Source organism: Nicotiana tabacum, chromosome 14 (assembly GCF_000715075.1).
Source record: "Nicotiana tabacum cultivar K326 chromosome 14, ASM71507v2, whole genome shotgun sequence".
NCBI classification, from domain to species: domain Eukaryota; kingdom Viridiplantae; phylum Streptophyta; class Magnoliopsida; order Solanales; family Solanaceae; genus Nicotiana; species Nicotiana tabacum.
The window spans coordinates 35,071,058-35,085,365 of NC_134093.1; the positions used below are offsets into that span (position 1 = coordinate 35,071,058).

Consider the following 14,308-nt stretch of genomic DNA (forward strand, 5'->3'; position numbering starts at 1 on the left):
CAAATTGCGGCAAGCCAACAATAAACAAAATTATAAAAATAGCATCAGCATAAATTTTTGTTCATTACGAATCAAGTTAAAAAATTTGGAAAGACTTTGGCAAAGCAATAGCTTCGAGCTCGCCTCTCTATTATTCTGGAAGGAGTAACGGATAGGCACATATATAAATCATAACGATCTGCATAATATATACTGTATAACGGAAGAAGAAACCGTTAAGGTGTAGTTATTTAAAAATTAATAAGGCAACCGTTCAAAAAATGATCCAACTGTTGAAATAACATAAATGTGATTTAATTACGGAAAAAAATAAAGAGGGAAAAGAAATGTAGGAAAAAGGAGATAAAAGATAAAATCAAATCGTGGCCAATGAAACATGCCACATCACTTGCCAATACCCCTCAATTTATAAATATATATATATAGATAGATCATAAGTTTATGAATAAATATAACTTGCTTCAAATATGAGTACTTTTTTTTTCTCCAAAGTTCAATCATATATTATCCAAACTCCAACTAAACAAATTGAAAGGAAATATTAAAACTTTTTCTAGTTTTCACAAAATGCTATTAACGGTCATGCTAATTTTGCGACCCCTATTTTATGCCCTAGTCAGACAGACATACGCAGAGACTCCATAGTTTCCAAATTCAACCATGGCGATGAGCAAAGCTGAATACCTACCCCAAGAAATCATCATTGATATACTCTCCCGGCTGCCTGCAAAAGCCATAGGCCAGTTCAGATGCGTGTCAAAACAGTGGCTCAATTTTCTCTCAGACCCACAATTCATCAAATTTCACCACACCATCCATTCCCATAAAGAAGATGCGAAACTCATTTTCGTATCTAGTTCTGCCGCTCTTCACACTATCACGTTTAACCAAAACCCCCATAATGCCATTTCAAGAAACCTTAATTTTCCGCAGCTCTCACACAACTGGGTAAAAGTTGTTGGCTCATCTAATGGCTTGGTCTTGGTGGAGAATGCGGAAAATATTAAATATTTAATCAACCCCACAACCTTAAAGTACCATAGAATTCCAAACTTTCATTTGGCTCTTCCTGTGCCTGGTATCTTTAGCATGTGTGGTCTAGGGTATGATTTTGCTAGTGATGACTATAAGGTGGTTACGCTTTCTCGATATAAACGGGATTTAGACAATATTTTTGTTGATGTCTACTCTGTTAGAATGGGTCTATGGAGGAGGCATGGGAAGCTACCTGTTGATCATGGAGTTCCTATTGGCGGTTCTGGGGTTTTAGTAAATGGGGCTTTGCATTGGTTGGCTAGGAAATCTCCTTATTATTCCTCTGTAATTGTTGCTTTTGATTTAAATGATGAGACATTCTTGGAGCTGCCAGTACCTAATGCACTCGATGACAATAATTTTGTGCTTTGTGATCTTGTGGCTTTTAGAGGGTGTCTTTGTATGTTGTTGAATGATACAGAAGAAAACAAAATTGAGTTTTGGATGATGAAAAAATATGGGGTTGAGGAGTCTTGGACCAAACGTAGGATTGCTGGACTGGATTTAGTGCATGGTTTGGTGCCATTTTGTTCAATTAGTGATGATGATGTTGTATTGAATGTCGATAGAGAGAAGTTGATTGTCTACAACATGAAAGAGGATCTGTGGAGGGATATGAAGGTTGGTGGAATAACTGCTAAGTTTGAAAGAACTAGATCTTTCATGGAGTCTCTTGTATCTCCTATGTTAGGCAAGGATACTGATGGTTACGGTATTGCTTGATGCAATATTCTGCGATGATGTTGTACTCAGGTATATCATCATTTTTTTCATGATTTTTTAGTCATTTTTAGTGTATTTTGTATAATATTTTTTATTTGGTCCTCATATTTGATCCAATAAAATGAACCCTTAGAGTTTTATGAATGGTAGTTCTTTTGTCCTTGAAGTATGTTTTGATGGTAATTCTTCGATCCCAAAGAAAAGTTAACTGTATTAAATGAAGGAAAGAACCTGGATTTGTAGATTGAATTAATTCAGCATTATAGAATGGTGGCGTCTTAAAGAAAAGAATAGTTCAATTTTGAGCACACACAATGTCTTAAAGAAAAGAATAGTTCAATTTTGAGCACACACAATCTTGAAAAGAAATAGATTTAGATGTTTTTACTCTTCTCTGAATCATGACACTGGTCTCAATAAACTCAGGTAAAAATTAGTCTTGGCCACTTCTGTGCGTACTTTTTTTAAGCAATTTGACTTTAAAACTGTTATCTAGCTGCTTTAAAAACAGAATTCATTTTATGTTGTATGCCTCTTTGAATGTATAATTGTCAAGATCAATCACTACAAAGACCGTAAAGATATATATCGGGTTAGTGGTTCATCCTATTTCTATCCTAATTAAGATGACAAAGGTTCAAAGAAGCTATTTTATGAAGAAGCTTGTTAATTTCTGTTTATGATTTATTTACTACAATAGAATGGCTTGTAGATAATTGTCATCTTTTTCCAGTAATTTTTTCAATAGCTGCTGTGTTTTCTTTACCTTGGAAAACTCTGCTTGTGATTTTGTTAACTAATTCAGCAGCATTATGAGAATTCACTTTTAGCCAGCTCCACTGCCTTCTAAGGAATGGTTTTCGTATTTATTCTTTTTATTTTCTTTTTTCCAGAAGCTACTATCACGTTACATTGGAAATAACCTCTCTATCTCCACAAGGTAGGGGTAAGGCTGCATACACACTAGTCTCGTATAACCCCACTATGTGGGATTATACTGGGTTTGTTGTTGTACTATCATGTTACAAAATACAGTCTGCGTGAACAGCCTAAAGAATCTCCCGCACCTTTCTCCTCCCCGCCCCCACCCCGCCCATACAAGAGAAATGGTTTCATCAATTAAAGAGTTGGATTTTTGAGGATACATGGTGGTATTTCATGGATTTAAATAATAGCAAGCAGAGAAAACTCGCACACCCGGTGTTTCCACTATATCAATGAATGTACGAGATATGTGTTTTATACACATTTATCTCTTAACTATAGTTAATTTGTGTGTATTCTCATCTCAAGTTATTCTCAACTGCGGTAAATTCACATGGTTTGGTTTAAACACCATGTGTGGATAAGTTTCTCTCGTTGCAAACTGATACTTGTTCTGTGCCTTGCACATGAATTAATCTACTCTAAGCTGTGTACGGAGGCTTGGTGTTTTGTGTGATAAGAATGTGCCGCATAGACTTAAAGATAAGTTTTACAAAGTGGTGATTAAACCGACTATGTTATATGGGCCATTTAAGAACTCTCATATCCAAAAGATGAAAGTAGTCGAGATGAGGATGCCGAGGTGGATGTGCGGGCATTTCAGGAGGGATAAGATTAGGAATGAAGTTATTCGGGATAAGGTAAGCGTGGCCCTAGTGGATGACAAAATGGATGAAGTGAGGTTAAGATGGTACGAGCATGTGAGAAGGAGAGCCACTGATGCCCCCGTGAGGAGTTGTGAGAGATTGGTTGTGGTGAGCATGAGGAGAGGTAGAGGTAGGCCTAAAAAGTATTGAGGCGAGGTGATTAGGCAGGACATGACAAAACTTCAGCTTATTGAGGACATGACCCTAGATAGGAGGGTGTGGAGGTCGATGATTAGAATAGAAGGTTAGGAAGTAGTTGGGTGTATTCCTTTGTCATCCTAATGGCACTAGTATTAGTCTTGTAGTTTTTTTTTTCATTTTCCTGTTCGTAGAGCTATATTCTTACCTGTTATTTCTTTTGCTTCAGTTATTTTACTATACCGTTGCTGTTTATATAACGATGTTGTTATTGCTTATTGCTACTGCTCCTTTTCATTTTGTCCTTGAGCCGAGGGTCTTCGGAAACAATATTTCTATCTCCACAAAGTAAAGGTAAGGTCTGCGTATACACTATCCTCCCCAGACCCACTTGTAGGATTATATTGGGTATGTTGTTGTTGTTGTAATCATAGGCTGTACCGCACGACTGGTGATTAACATTTTAATTATGTGAACGATCGAAGGTGAACATGAAATAAATGAAGTTAGCTAGATTGAAGGAAAAGATGTATCAACTTCACCAACTAACTAAAAAAAGATAACGTCGTATAAGCGTGACTCCAATAGCAAGACACCTATGCTCAAGGGCGGAGCTACAGTGATGATTGCGGGTTCGGTCGAACCCTATAGCTTTTGTTCAAACCTTATATTTGCATTAAGAAATTCAATGAATAAGTATAAATTATTAATTTAGAACCGAGTAACTTAGAAGGATTATAATTCCGAACCCATAAGATTCAAATCCTAGCTTCGCCTCTACCTATGCTTTCACTTTGGAAAAGACGCCCTTGGTCACTAGTGGAGAGTAAAATAGAAATTAACGCAAACATCACATGTCACAGCATGTAGGTTCCTGCAATGGCTTTGGTTTTGGTGGTCTAATGACCAAGATTTAACCAAACTCCACCACCTAATGGGTATTGAAACTCCATTGCTAGGAAAGGTTATGATCCTAATTGTGATAATAAAAGTACCTGGTCAAACTATGGCAATCAAAATACTGACACAAGTTCTAGTTCATAGCATGTTTGACAAATTTATAAGTTATCTTTATTAGCCTTATTGTCCTCAAATAGGAAAAGCATTCAGTTCCATGTCGGTTCAAGTTGAAGATTTTAACTTCCGGAAAAAGGTTTCTGACTTCCCTATTTCTTGTGGGATTTGTGCTTAATTCCATACTACTACAGTCAACCTCTCTATAACAACATCCCTATATAACAACACTTCTCTATAAAAGTTAATTTTTATGTTATGTTATAATATATGTTCGCTATAACAGTACTTCGCTATAACATCCAAAAATATTCTTAACAAACGAGGCTGTTATAGAGATGTTTGACTGTATAGAAGTTTCTTAATAAATCCTTTACTTTTTGCAGTGCCATATTGTTTGCTAGTGTTCATTCCGCAAGTGGTATCTTTTCCTCTTTGTCCAAGAAACTCGTAGAGCAGATTTAGCTCTTATATGTTAATAGTTGGAATTTATCCTTTCTTCTCTGATTTTTATACCCTCTTTTCACCAGAATTAACCATGGCGCCCAACATGCAGAACACAAAAAGGTGCAGACTTGAATATCATTACCAGCATCCAGCTGGAAGCTCGAGCTCAAGCACACCACATCATAACAAAACTGAAGTTCGAAGTCTTATAACTCCTGACTGAATGAGTGGGGTTTCAGGCAGTAAAAATAAAGAAAGAGCTCAGTTATTTGGTAATAATAGTTACTCGGTACGAATCAATCAAGATCATAAGATGCATAAAGTTGAAATGGACTAGCTTGTATCTGGTTTAGCTGCACTAGCATCATCAATTCAAGTTGAGGCAATTCATATTTTTTGCAAACAAAGTTTCAATCTTTCCTTCTAATTGCAAAACCATGGATAAAAAGTGCAATGGGTGTGTTTGGTACGAAAAAAAATGTTGTTTTCAGGACTTTATTAATTTTCAAGAATTTAATTATTCTTTTAAAAATTCATACAAACCCAAAGAAAATAATGTGTTGCTTTATTTTTTTACGCAAAAACAACGTTGAAATTACTCTTTTTTGGTTGAAAAAAAAAGTACTTTTTCTATAACATGTAAAAAAAGTACTCATTTTGTTGAAATGAAAGAAAATATTTTTTCTATATCATCAAAAGATTGAAATGAAAGAAAATGCTTTTTCTACATCATGAAAAGAAAATACCCGTTTTATTGAAATGAAAGAAAATACTTTTTCTACGTTGATGTTTGGTTATAATTGTATATTTTTAGTGCATTACTTATCTTACATTTATGTGCTTTAATGCTAAATTGTATTATATGTATGCTTAATTGAGTTTATTTTATGTGTAGTTATTTTGGAGATGAAATTGTGAGCGAACTAAAGATTTTATGTGTATTTTATATATTACAAGAATGGTTCATAATTATTTAATTATTGGACAATGATTGAAGTTTAGTATTATGAAAAAAACAAAAGAAAGACGTTTCATTACCACGAAGTTGAAGAAAACAAAAAGGCAGGTTTATGGTGAGCACATGTACGCGATCGTGCCTAGCTGGGCAGTTCATCAGGACAAAGAAGATAAAAAAAGAAAAGTATAGTGGCTAGGAAAGCTCCGGAGATTCTATGGAAAATTGAAAACGTCGAAGTAAGCTGTGGATTGATTATTCCCTTAGGCCTATTCTCACTCCTTCAACTAAGAAATTCAAATCAGCACTTGAAGCAGGAGTCTAGCTAAGGCTAGTGCGCTAGAATTCAAATGTCTTGTTCTATTCTAAGGCTCGGACGTGGAGCTGGCTCTATTAATCGATAAGCAGCGGTTGCTTACCCACGGACACCTAAGCCTTCTAGGCAAGTGCATAAAGAGAGAGGGGAGGTAGCTTCCAGAAAGATAGAATCCGCGAAATGGATACAAAAAAGGTGGCAAGTTTTTTCTCAATCGAGAGTCATTTCCCTTAGTGCGGAGGGGGTTCGATTCCCGTTATACGCGATGTGGCGAAAAAGACTGATTCAACGAGATAGCTAGGCAGATAGATAGACTCCTTTCCCGCTGCTGTCCATAACTCAAAATAGGTGACCTAACGTCCGCCGCCCGACTAAACATACCAATAGTCACCAGGCATTACTATAGTGGGATTTCAAAAAAAATGGGCTTCATTTTTTAAGCTTCTTATCACCTGCAGGAGTCCCACTGCCATTAGCACCTTTTTTAGTACTCCTTGAGCTAATCCCTTATTGTTTTCGAAGGTTTCTGGAAGCATCCTTTACTTTGTTGTTCACAGTAGCAGCTTGCCAAGTGGGAGAATGAGGACCATCGGATCGAGGGCATGAAGGCTATAACATAGAATTGCAAATTGAAAAAGAAAGGAAAAGTACGAGAAATTATGGGAAGAAAAGTTAGGCAACTAGCACTAACCAAAGAAATCAAAATTGTAAACGAAGAGCAGCAGGCGAGGCGAGCAATTCTCCTCGCGTTTTGCCTCGCGACGCGAGGTCCAGTGCGAGGTTCATCGCGTGTTTCGTGTGGCGACGCATGGTCTGAGTTTTAAGTCTATTTTGTCTCCTTTTTGGTTTTGGACTTGGTTATTTCATTTATGTCTTTTCTCTACACATATAAATAATCATTAAACACCATTTTTAGAGAGGGAGACCTGAGATTGGACCGAGGGAGAGCACAGAGCCACCATAGAGGCCGGAATTCATCAGATTCCATCTTTCTTCCATCAAATTTAGTAATCTTTATTTTTTCTTGATGATTTGTTGTTTTGCTATCATGGCTATGTGGAGCTAAATTCCGCATTCTAGGGTTGTGGTTGTCATGAATATTGAAGTTTATTGATTATATTACCGTTAATTCGAGTTATCGTCTTTGGTTGTTTTTCTAATTCTGTGCATAATTGCTTAATTGTTTGGCCAGTAGTTGAGTTCTATTTACTATCTATGCTATGCTTGGGAAAGCCGTGTTTAGATTAGAGTAGAACTGGAGAGAGCTTGTTTCTGAACCTGTGGCTCGGGGAAAGATTTCGCGGTTAGAATATGAATATACCTAACAGTCTTGCTTAGTTGAATACCGTATTATATTCGCTCATGATAGATTCAAAACCATAGGAATATAGGGTTGATATATTATGGATTGACGGATAGTATTGTGGGAACATATTATTTATATAAACGATCAGGTCAACTAGCAATCATAGATAATTTGGATTAACAGGTGTAATTATGAACTCAATAGGATTGATAAACCGACCACAACCCTGGAATTTATATCTCCCTTGGCTACATGTTTAAATTTTGCAATAGCAGTTGTAATAAAAAAGTTAAACTCTTGAACATCTTGAACAGTAAATTGATTTTAGTTTGCTTAGTTAACGGTTAATCTAAGTCTTTGTGGGTTCGACATTCGACTTTCGAGTCACTTTATTACTTGACAGCCACGTATACTTGCGTGTACTGGGGAATCAACAAGTTTTTGGCGATGTTGCCGGGGACTTAGTTATTGATTGTTTATCTAAGTTAAGCTTTTAATTTATTTTTGTTCAAGTTTTTAATTTTCTTATTTAATTAGTATTTTGTTTTCTTTTACTTACTTTCACATGGCATCTTGGAATGTAAATTGTTCGAATGATGCTTATTCTTATTTTGATGATCCTTGTCCATATTGTGGAGGACCCCACTAGTAAAAAAATTATCAGAATATCCCCGGGAGCGAGTTGTGCGTACAATCTCAATCCTTTTCGTGGAATATTTGTAATATATGTGCTGGTCAAGGTGGCCATTGGGATGGCTGTCCTAATTCTTTTTATCCTTCTTCGAGCCCTAAGTATGATGTTTCTGATAATATTTGTTGTTATTGTTGTACTCAGTGTGGTTGAGCCGAGGGTTATGTGTGGTTATGGTATTGGAATTGGTTTGAGGAAATGTTGTGCATATGGGCACATGTGGTGAAAGTCATTATATTGTGTTGTTATATTTTTTGGCACACGTGGTATTTTGAAAGGATTGTCGGGGTGTTCGCACGTGAGTTGTCTGTGCTATTGTTATTATTGATATTTGCACATGCGGTGTGACAAAGCGGGCTATATATGCGGGTTTGCGCATGTGTCGAGACCAGGTGGAAATAATATCATTATGCGCGTGCGGCAAGACAAGGCAGGCATTTGTTTTATTGTTGCGCACGTGGCGAGACAAGGTGTTCTATGTCGGGGATGATGTGTGATGACTTGTGATGGCCCGAGGACATTGTTATTGATGATATTTGTATAGTGGTGTGCCTACCTTGTGTGAGTTATACATTTTTCATTGTGTTGTGTTGTTTCCTACGTGCCTTTCGTTGTCTTCACTCTTACTTGTCGACTTGAGTTGTGATAGAACACTTGCACAAGCATACATGTAATTAATCACCCGTATCAGGTTAAGAAGATGAATCCTGATATTATTGACCATTTACATGTACTCTCGTTTACTTGCCTTCTGTGTGAGAGGCACGTGAGTTGTCCGTGCGGTCATGAGTCACTGTTATTGATGGCACGTGAGTTGTCCGTGCAGATATGAGGTATTAATGGTATTGGCACGTGAGTTGTCCGTGCAACACGTGAGTCGTCCATGCAGCTATGAATTGTAATGTAGGCACAAGATGCCAAGTGATTAGGGTTCATGAACTGAGACCCGTGAATTGTGACTATGAGGTGAAGTACCTCAGAAAAATTCTTAAACAAATCTTGTGTGAAAGTGGTTGCTCTTATTGAGTTGTTACTTGTTTTCCTTACTTGGTTCACCAGATTTAAACTGTGTTCAGCTTACTCTACGACATTATTACCTGTTTGTTCCCTGTTGCTAACTGATGTTTCTAGTATTCTATTGTGAGTATTGTTTTGCTATCTTTACCATGCTTAGCTTTATATTGACATCGTTTCCCTGTTAGTTTTACATTCATACTTGTACAGGTTGTTAAGTCTAGTAGGTGTCTTGACTGTCCTTCGTCACTACTCCACTGAGGTTAGTCTTGATATTTACTGGGTACCGTTGTGATATACTCATGCTACGCTTTTTACATATTTTTTTGTGCAGATCCAGGTACTTATGAGTCGGATGATCACTAGTTAGATGATCGGGCTTTGCCGTGGAGACTCAAGGTATACCTGACATCGCGTTCGCAGGCTTAAGAGTCACCTTCTGATATTGTACTTGTACTGTTTATTTCTATTCCGAAACAGTTGTACTTAGAGATTTCTTAGTAAACTCAGCAGAGCTTATGACTTGTACTACCGGTTTTGGGGTATTGTATTGCACTCGGGAGTATTGGTTTACAATAGAAATTTCAGTTTCATACTTAATAGTTGCTTCTGGTTAAATTCTGTCATATAATTCAGTAAGTGTTAGGTTTGCCTAGTCTTAGTGACTAGGTGTCATCACGACATCCTACGGAGGGGAAATCGGGGTCGTGACACTTCAAGGCTGTTTTTAACTCATAGAAAAAAGAGACTCAACTATTTTGACTTATTATACGATCAGAAGATTCTCTATCTATTAGCATACTCACACTGGCAGTTACAGTAAGTGGCTGCAAGAGAGTTGATTGTCTAATATTTATCAAATAAGCAATCTGTACCATTTTTCCATCCAAAAATAGAAATAAGACAGGGAAGCACAATTATTTGATATGCTAACAAAACATTGCAAAGCTAAAGATTTGTTTACTGAAATTCAAAGGATAATCCTGCTTTCACAAGAGGAGAAGACTTGATGTAAAACAACCTGTTAAATGCGCGTTTATCGCTACTCAGATCATCTATTAAAACTCAACTGAGATATGAACGATCAAATCTCAAGTATGAGGGTCTGATCAAAAGGGACCCTTTCTCCACACGTTGCTACTACTGCCTTTGCAGGCTTCAAAATATACCAAACACAAATGCATGTCTCAACTACTACCTTTGTATACTTCATCACATTATACAAACCACTATTGGGATTAAACATATCGAGATGCAGGCCTTTGTGTACAACTCGATTTTGATAAGGCTTTGTATACATCTCTCTTAACTTGTATTGTGCCTAGAGTAGATTAATTCCTGTGCAAGGCATAGAAAAAGTGTAAGTTTGCTATGAGAGAAACTTATTCATACCTGGTGTTTAAACCAAACTGCATGAGTTTACCATAGTTGACAGCTATATTGCACGGACTCTCCAAAATGCTGCTATACCCGTGTCAAATCCTCCAAAAATACACTACTTTTAGAGAATCCGACACACACCCGGCAACATTTTCGGAGAGTCCGAGCAACATATTTTAACAGTAAATTGATATTAGAATATACACAAACTAACCGCATTTAAGTGATAAAATGTGTATGAAAGGGATATGTCATATATTCATTGATATTGGAAACACCGGGTGTGTGAGTTTTTTCCATTGATATGGCGTAAATCCATGAAATACCACCACGTGCCCTCAATAATTCTACTCTTTAATTAATGAAACCATTTCCCTTTTATGGGCAGGGAGGTAAGATTCTTTAGGCCGTTTGTCCATAGACTAATTTTGCAGCATGATAGCAATTGGTGCAATCAAACAATCCACGCTCCCACGTATTGACTCGGATCACTCTCCAATTATCCTAGAGTGTGGTCATTGGGCTAGAAATGTCTCTTATTTTAAGTTCAAAATATGTGGTTAGAACACCCTAATTTTGAAGAATTGGTTAGAAATTGGTGGATGCCTTTCAATATTTTGGGCAGCCCGGATTATATTTTTGACAAAGAAGCTCGAGTTATTGGAACTTAAGCTTAAAGAATGGAACAAGCCCTCTTTTGTCTTTTGGAGAATAGGAAAACTTCTATACTGAGTGAAATCATGGAAATTGATCAAGAAGCTGAAGAAACACCACTCTCGGATGATCTCTTACACTCCAAAGCAATCCTTCATATGGAGCTTGAGGAGATTTTCAAAATGGAAGAAATCACCCGGAGACAGAAGTCTAGGTGCCTTTGGTTGAAGCAAGGGGACAACAACACTGCTTTTACCACAAGATGGCAAACTCTCATAGTAGATTCAATCATATTGACAGGCTGGAGGTTGGGGGAGTACTTTATGAAAATGAAGAGGTCATCAAAAAATGAGATTCTTAGTTTTTATGAGGCATTATACAAAGAGAATGAAAACTGGAGAACACATTGGGAATATGTCAATGCTCCATGCATTTCCAGCGAGGAAAAGGAGTGGCTTCACAGACCTTGCCAGGAAGAGGAGATACATGGGGTCATCAAAAGTTGCGAAAGTGACAAATCGCTGGGTCCAGATTGGTTCTCAATGTGTTTCAACAAAAGGTGTTGGCTGATTCTAAAAGTTGATTTGTTGAATGCTATTAATCACTTTCATGATTGTGAATATTTTGAAAGTTTAAATTCTTCTTATACAGCTCTTATCCCTAAGAAGACTGATGCAAAGGAACTAAAAGATTATAGACCTATCAGCTTGATAGGTAGTTTCTATAAGATCCTTTCCAAAACTTTGGCGAATAGGCTTAAAAATGTGCTGCCAAGTCTTGTCAGTCCTTCTCAGATGGCTTTTCTTAGTGATAGAAACATCATAGATGCAGCCTTGATCGCCAATGAATGTTCGGATTCAAGGATGAAGTCGGGAAAGCCGAGAATAGGTTCACTTAAATTGAAACGGGAGGAGTAATATAGAGATTGATATGTCTTGATTCTTGAGGCAAAATTGTGAGGTTATTCATTTTAAGGGCCTTTTTTCATCGTTAGTTACTCTTATCTATGTATTGCTACTGTAGATATCTATCTTAAGAGTCTCTCCACTCTCAACAATGTGGTTAGCTTCTTAAGTAGTGATACCACCCGATATCTATCTTAAGAGTCTTTATAGTTATAGATCTTGCAATTATACAATCAACGAGGTAGAAAGCTTAAATTTGTTTCCTTTTTTAGAGCAGCCAAATCATAGTTCTACTGTCGGTATTGCTTAAAAATGGTATCCATAGGAGTGGCAAACACTAATTTTACATGAGTTCATTGTGAGATTAACTTATGATTCGAAGAAGCCAAAACTTCTAAAATTATTCCTTTTCAAGACTACATGTGCTCAAAATTGAACTATAAGTTTTCCTTAAAGAGCCACCATTTGATGATGTTGAATTGAAACAAGTTACAATTTCAAGTTTTTCCCATTTCAAGTGATACAATCAATCACTAAATCTATCTTCGGGGTGGAAGAATTACCATCACAAACTCTATGAAGAAAGAATTACCCTTTGCGATACTTTATGGGGTTTATTTTTATTGAATCAAATACGGGGACAAAATTAAACATACTATACAAAGAAATTGTAAAAATGCCTTTATAATACCTGAAAGTGATAGTGTGAAAAGCATGAGAAACAGAGATATAAATGAGTTTTTCTTCTTTTTTGTGGGCATGGATAATGTGGTGAGCTTTGATGAATTGTGGGTCTGAGAGAAGATTGCGCCACTGCTTTGACACGCACCTGTATTGGCCTATGAATTTTGCAGGCAGCAGGGAAAGTATGTCAAATATGATTTCTTCGGGTAGGGTTTTAGCTTTGCTCATCGCCATTGAAGGAGTGTAGGATTTTTCTTCCGTAGTTTTTCAATTATTGGGAAAAAATGAAAATAAGGAATTTACCGTTTGGATGGGAAAGCTTTTTTCAATTTGTTTCAAGTATTGCGAAAATTAGAAAAAGTTTTTACCCACCAAATTTTCTCTTTTGATGTAAATTTGAAGTGCAAATTGAATAAGAGTACTTGAAAGTTGAAATTGTATTTGGACATAAATTTACTCCAAAAGTTGTATTTTTTTACTTAAGACCATTATTTCACTAAAATAAGGTTTCAGTATTTGTGAATAGTCACTTCCAATATTTGAAATATTGTGTAATTAAAAATACTTGTTTGAGGACTATTTCAAGTGAAATCATGTAATACACTAATACATCAATTTTTGCACAACTTATTGCAGAGTGTTATTTTACGGTGCAAACCAAACTGCATTGCTTATGCCAGACTTATAGCATATTTGGCCAAGTTTCTCGAGAGGTCAAAAGTATTTTATTTTTTTTTCAAAAGTACTTTTTTTTCTTACTTAAGGTGTTTGGTCAAGCTTTTTTGGTGAAAAAAAATAATTTTGGGAAGAAGCAGAAGCAGTTTCTGATAAGCAAAAAAAAAAAGTAGCTTCTTCCCAAAAGCAGAAGCAGAAGCAGTTTTGACTTTTTTTCTTACCAAAAATACCCTTAATAAAATATAGTATATACCAAAATAACCGTTAAACCTAATGCTTAGGATATTAATGTATAAATATTTCTTATTATTTTTAGGATAACTTTCTAATATATAGTGATTTTAGGGGTGAATTCTTTTATATTTGTTGAATGATTTTTAATATATTTAACTTATATTAAAAGAATTAAGTACTTTTAAATTTTTTTTCATATTTTACTTAAATAAAATAAAAAAATTAATTATTGCCTGTAATAATAATTTTTTGAGATTATTTATTTACTTATAATACTAACTATTAAGTAAATCTATTCATGTCCTTATTCGTAATTTGATACTTAAAATTATTTTCTGAAAAGTTTGGTCAAATACAAATTATTGCTCAAAAATATTTCAGATTAATTAGTCAAACACAAACTGATTCTCTCCAAAAGTACTCTTTTCAAAAGTTCTGTACATTCTTCATTAATAAGTGGGATTAATCATACCATTCTCGTTACCGAAGTAAGTTATATTTGCCCT

General features: G+C 35.9%; 1 protein-coding gene and 1 long non-coding RNA gene across 4 annotated transcripts; one reads left to right on the forward strand and one right to left on the reverse strand.

Moving 5' to 3' along the window:
* Positions 1–480: 480 nt before the first annotated feature.
* Positions 481–5,493, forward strand: LOC107780613 (F-box/kelch-repeat protein At3g06240-like). 3 transcript variants are annotated; one of them, XM_075229485.1, is made up of 2 exons: positions 481–1,788; positions 5,098–5,493. In XM_075229485.1, the coding sequence occupies exon 1, from the start codon at positions 661–663 to the stop codon at positions 1,756–1,758; it is 1,098 nt and encodes a 365-aa protein (XP_075085586.1). In that variant the 5' UTR covers positions 481–660; the 3' UTR covers positions 1,759–1,788; positions 5,098–5,493. The 3 variants fall into 3 exon arrangements, with proteins under 3 accessions (XP_075085586.1, XP_016456657.1, XP_016456656.1); XM_016601171.2 differs by having other exon boundaries at positions 5,072–5,491; XM_016601170.2 differs by lacking the exon at positions 5,098–5,493 and adding an exon at positions 2,652–2,698.
* Positions 5,494–10,172: 4,679 nt separating this feature from the next.
* On the reverse strand, positions 10,173–13,185 carry LOC107780612 (uncharacterized). Its single transcript, XR_001646865.2, has 2 exons — positions 12,901–13,185; positions 10,173–10,608 (listed from the first exon to the last, which is right to left on the reverse strand). It is a non-coding gene; the product is annotated as an uncharacterized LOC107780612 (long non-coding RNA).
* Between the last annotated feature and the right edge of the window lie 1,123 nt (positions 13,186–14,308).